At 44.7% G+C, this 5,000-nt stretch overlaps 1 protein-coding gene across 2 annotated transcripts in view; it reads right to left on the bottom strand.

Annotated features, from left to right (window-relative positions):
• The window catches only part of ZNF513 (zinc finger protein 513), a 45,422-nt gene extending 41,389 nt beyond the window's left edge, over nucleotides 1–4,033 (bottom strand). Inside the window, exon 1 of one of the 2 annotated variants that reach the window (XM_077291988.1) lies at nucleotides 3,808–4,033. In XM_077291988.1, the coding sequence (XP_077148103.1) occupies nucleotides 3,808–3,892 (85 nt within the window). In that variant the 5' untranslated portion in view covers nucleotides 3,893–4,033. The remainder of the gene's footprint in view (nucleotides 1–3,807) is intronic. The other variant, XM_077291989.1, reaches the window with a different exon arrangement.
• Between the last annotated feature and the right edge of the window lie 967 nt (nucleotides 4,034–5,000).

Raw genomic sequence — 5,000 nt, 5'->3', positions numbered from 1 at the left:
ACACGGGGTGTATATATATATATATATATGGGGTACACAGGAGGACACGGGGTGTATATATATATATATGTGGGGTACACAGGAGGACACGGGGTGTATATATATATATATATATATGGGGTACACAGGAGGACACGGGGTATATAGATATATATATATATATGGGGTACACAGGAGGACACGGGGTGTATATATATATATATGGGGTACACAGGAGGACACGGGGTATATATATATATATATGTGGGGTACACAGGAGGACACGGGGTGTATATATATATATATATATGGGGTACACAGGAGGACACGGGGTATATAGATATATATATATGGGGTACACAGGAGGACACGGGGTATATATATATGGGGTACACAGGAGGACACGGGGTGTATAGATATATATATGGGGTACACAGGAGGACACGGGGTGTATATATATATATGTGGGGTACACAGGAGGACACGGGGTGTATATATATATATATATATATGGGGTACACAGGAGGACACGGGGTATATATATATATATATATATATGGGGGACACAGGAGGACACGGGGTGTATAGATATATATATGGGGTACACAGGAGGACACGGGGTGTATATATATATATATATATATATATATATATATATATATATGTGGGGTACACAGGAGGACACGGGGTGTATATATATATATATATATATATGGGGTACACAGGAGGACACGGGGTATATATATATATATATATATGGGGGACACAGGAGGACACGGGGTGTATAGATATATATATGGGGTACACAGGAGGACACGGGGTGTATATATATATATATGTGGGGTACACAGGAGGACACGGGGTGTATATATATATATATATGGGGTACACAGGAGGACACGGGGTATATAGATATATATATATGGGGTACACAGGAGGACACGGGGTATATATATATATATATATGGGGGACACAGGAGGACACGGGGTGTATAGATATATATATATGGGGTACACAGGAGGACACGGGGTATATATATATATATATATGGGGGACACAGGAGGACACGGGGTGTATAGATATATATATATGGGGTACACAGGAGGACACGGGGTGTATATATATATATATATATATATATATGTGGGGTACACAGGAGGACACGGGGTGTATATATATATATATATATGGGGTACACAGGAGGACACGGGGTGTATATATATATATATATATATATGGGGTACACAGGAGGACACGGGGTATATATATATATATATATATATGGGGTACACAGGAGGACACGGGGTATATATATATATATATATATATGGGGTACACAGGAGGACACGGGGTGTATAGATATAGGTATATATATGGGGTACACAGGAGGACACGGGGTGTATATATATATATATGGGGTACACAGGAGGACACGGGGTATATATATATATATGGGGTACACAGGAGGACACGGGGTGTATATATATATATATATATGGGGTACACAGGAGGACACGGGGTGTATAGATATATATGTGGGGTACACAGGAGGACACGGGGTGTATATATATATATGGGGTACACAGGAGGACACGGGGTATATATATATATATATATATATATGGGGTACACAGGAGGACACGGGGTGTATATATATATATATGTGGGGTACACAGGAGGACACGGGGTGTATATATATATATATATGGGGTACACAGGAGGACACGGGGTATATAGATATATATATATGGGGTACACAGGAGGACACGGGGTATATATATATATATATATGGGGGACACAGGAGGACACGGGGTGTATAGATATATATATATGGGGTACACAGGAGGACACGGGGTGTATATATATATATATATATATATATATATGTGGGGTACACAGGAGGACACGGGGTGTATATATATATATATATATATGGGGTACACAGGAGGACACGGGGTATATATATATATATGTGGGGTACACAGGAGGACACGGGGTGTATATATATATGGGGTACACAGGAGGACACGGGGTATATATATATATATATATATATATATATGGGGTACACAGGAGGACACGGGGTGTATATATATATATATATATATATATATATATGGGGTACACAGGAGGACACGGGGTATATAGATATATATATATGGGGTACACAGGAGGACACGGGGTATATATATATGGGGTACACAGGAGGACACGGGGTGTATAGATATATATATGGGGTACACAGGAGGACACGGGGTGTATATATATATATGTGGGGTACACAGGAGGACACGGGGTGTATATATATATATATATATATGGGGTACACAGGAGGACACGGGGTATATATATATATATATATATATATATATGGGGGACACAGGAGGACACGGGGTGTATAGATATATATATGGGGTACACAGGAGGACACGGGGTGTATATATATATATATATATATATATATATATATATATATATATATATATATATATATATATATGTGGGGTACACAGGAGGACACGGGGTGTATATATATATATATATATGGGGTACACAGGAGGACACGGGGTATATATATATATATATATATATGGGGGACACAGGAGGACACGGGGTGTATAGATATATATATGGGGTACACAGGAGGACACGGGGTATATATATATATATATATATATGGTACACAGGAGGACACGGGGTGTATATATATATATATATGTGGGGTACACAGGAGGACACGGGGTGTATATATATATATATATATGGGGTACACAGGAGGACACGGGGTATATAGATATATATATATGGGGTACACAGGAGGACACGGGGTATATATATATATATATATGGGGGACACAGGAGGACACGGGGTGTATAGATATATATATATGGGGTACACAGGAGGACACGGGGTGTATATATATATATATATATATGTGGGGTACACAGGAGGACACGGGGTATATATATATATATATATGGGGTACACAGGAGGACACGGGGTATATATATATATATATGGGGTACACAGGAGGACACGGGGTGTATAGATATAGGTATATATATGGGGTACACAGGAGGACACGGGGTGTATATATATATATATGGGGTACACAGGAGGACACGGGGTATATATATATATATATGGGGTACACAGGAGGACACGGGGTGTATAGATATAGGTATATATATGGGGTACACAGGAGGACACGGGGTGTATATATATATATATGGGGTACACAGGAGGACACGGGGTGTATATATATATATATATATGGGGTACACAGGAGGACACGGGGTGTATATATATATATGTGGGGTACACAGGAGGACACGGGGTGTATATATATATATGGGGTACACAGGAGGACACGGGGTATATATATATATATATATATATGGGGTACACAGGAGGACACGGGGTATATATATGTATATATGGGGTACACAGGAGGACACGGGGTGTATATATATATATGGGGTACACAGGAGGACACGGGGTGTATATATATATATATGGGGTACACAGGAGGACACGGGGTGTATATATATATATGGGGTACACAGGAGGACACGGGGTATATATATATATATATATGGGGTACACAGGAGGACACGGGGTGTATAGATATATATATGGGGTACACAGGAGGACACGGGGTGTATATATATATATGGGGTACACAGGAGGACACGGGGTATATATATATATATATATGGGGTACACAGGAGGACACGGGGTGTATAGATATATATATGGGGTACACAGGAGGACACGGGGTGTATAGATATAGGTATATATATGGGGGACACGGGGTGTACATACTTATGGGGTGCATATAATTTTCACGCACACGACACCCGCGCTCACATTTCACCGGTTGGGGGTTGGCCTGCTTCCTCCGCGGCATGGCTCCTCCTCCCTCGGTACTTCCGGCGCCGCTCTCGGTATTTCCGGTTCAGAACATCCCTCAGCTCGGCTCCCTCATGTGTTTCCGGTCAGAGAAAAAGCGTCGACGTCACATCCGGCTGCTGCGCACACTTCCGCTGGTGTTGGGCGGAATGCCGGGAGATGTAGTCACCTTTGTCTTTCCAGTACTCCAGCTGTGTCATCACCATGGCAACAACTTCCATAGCAGCAGCCTGGTAATCCGCCATATGGTGATGTTTTCAGTGGGTAAGGACACGGCCCCTGCTCATAGCTGTCCTGTGACGTCACTATAACCTCAAAGTACCATCATGTGCACCTGTGACGTCATCATCATAGAATGACGCCATACTGATGTCTCTGTCCCCATGTGGAGAAAAGTATGTGCCCTCCACCTGCTCCTCCAAGAAGTGTCATGGACAGACTTATTATCTATGGCGACGGTCAGGGGTTGTCAGTCACCGGGGGTGGTGGGGCCTCATGTCACTTACAGGAGGGGGGGCGGATGTCACACACGGGGGGGGGGGGGGGGGGGGCGGATGTCACACACGGGGGGGGGGGGGGCGGATGTCACACTTCGGGGGGGGGGGGCGGATGTCACACATGGGGGGGGATGTCACACTTTCATGGGTGATGGGGCTGGATGTCGCTCATCGGGGGGGGGGGGGGGCGGATGTCACACATGGGGGGCGGATGTCACACTTCATGAGTGATGGGGCTGGATGTCGCTCATCGGGGGGGGGGGCGGATGTCACACTTCGGGGGTGATGGGGCTGGATGTCACACATGGGGGGGGGATGTCACACTTTCATGGGTGATGGGGCTGGATGTCGCTCATCGGGGGGGCGGATGTCACACTTCGGGGGTGATGGGGCCGGATGTCACACATGGGGGGGGGGATGTCACACTTTCATGGGTGATGGGGCTGGATGTCGCTCATCGGGGGGGGGGGGGGGGGCGGATGTCACACTTCGGGGGTGATGGGGCCGGATGTCACACATGGGGGGGGGATGTCACACTTTCATGGGTGATGGGGCTGGATGTCGCTCATCGGGGGGGGGGGGGGGGCGGATGTCACACTTCGGGGGTGA

The sequence above is a fragment of the Ranitomeya variabilis genome, chromosome 2, assembly GCF_051348905.1.
Source record: "Ranitomeya variabilis isolate aRanVar5 chromosome 2, aRanVar5.hap1, whole genome shotgun sequence".
NCBI classification, from domain to species: Eukaryota; Metazoa; Chordata; class Amphibia; order Anura; family Dendrobatidae; genus Ranitomeya; species Ranitomeya variabilis.
This window is presented reverse-complemented; position numbering and strand designations above follow the sequence as displayed.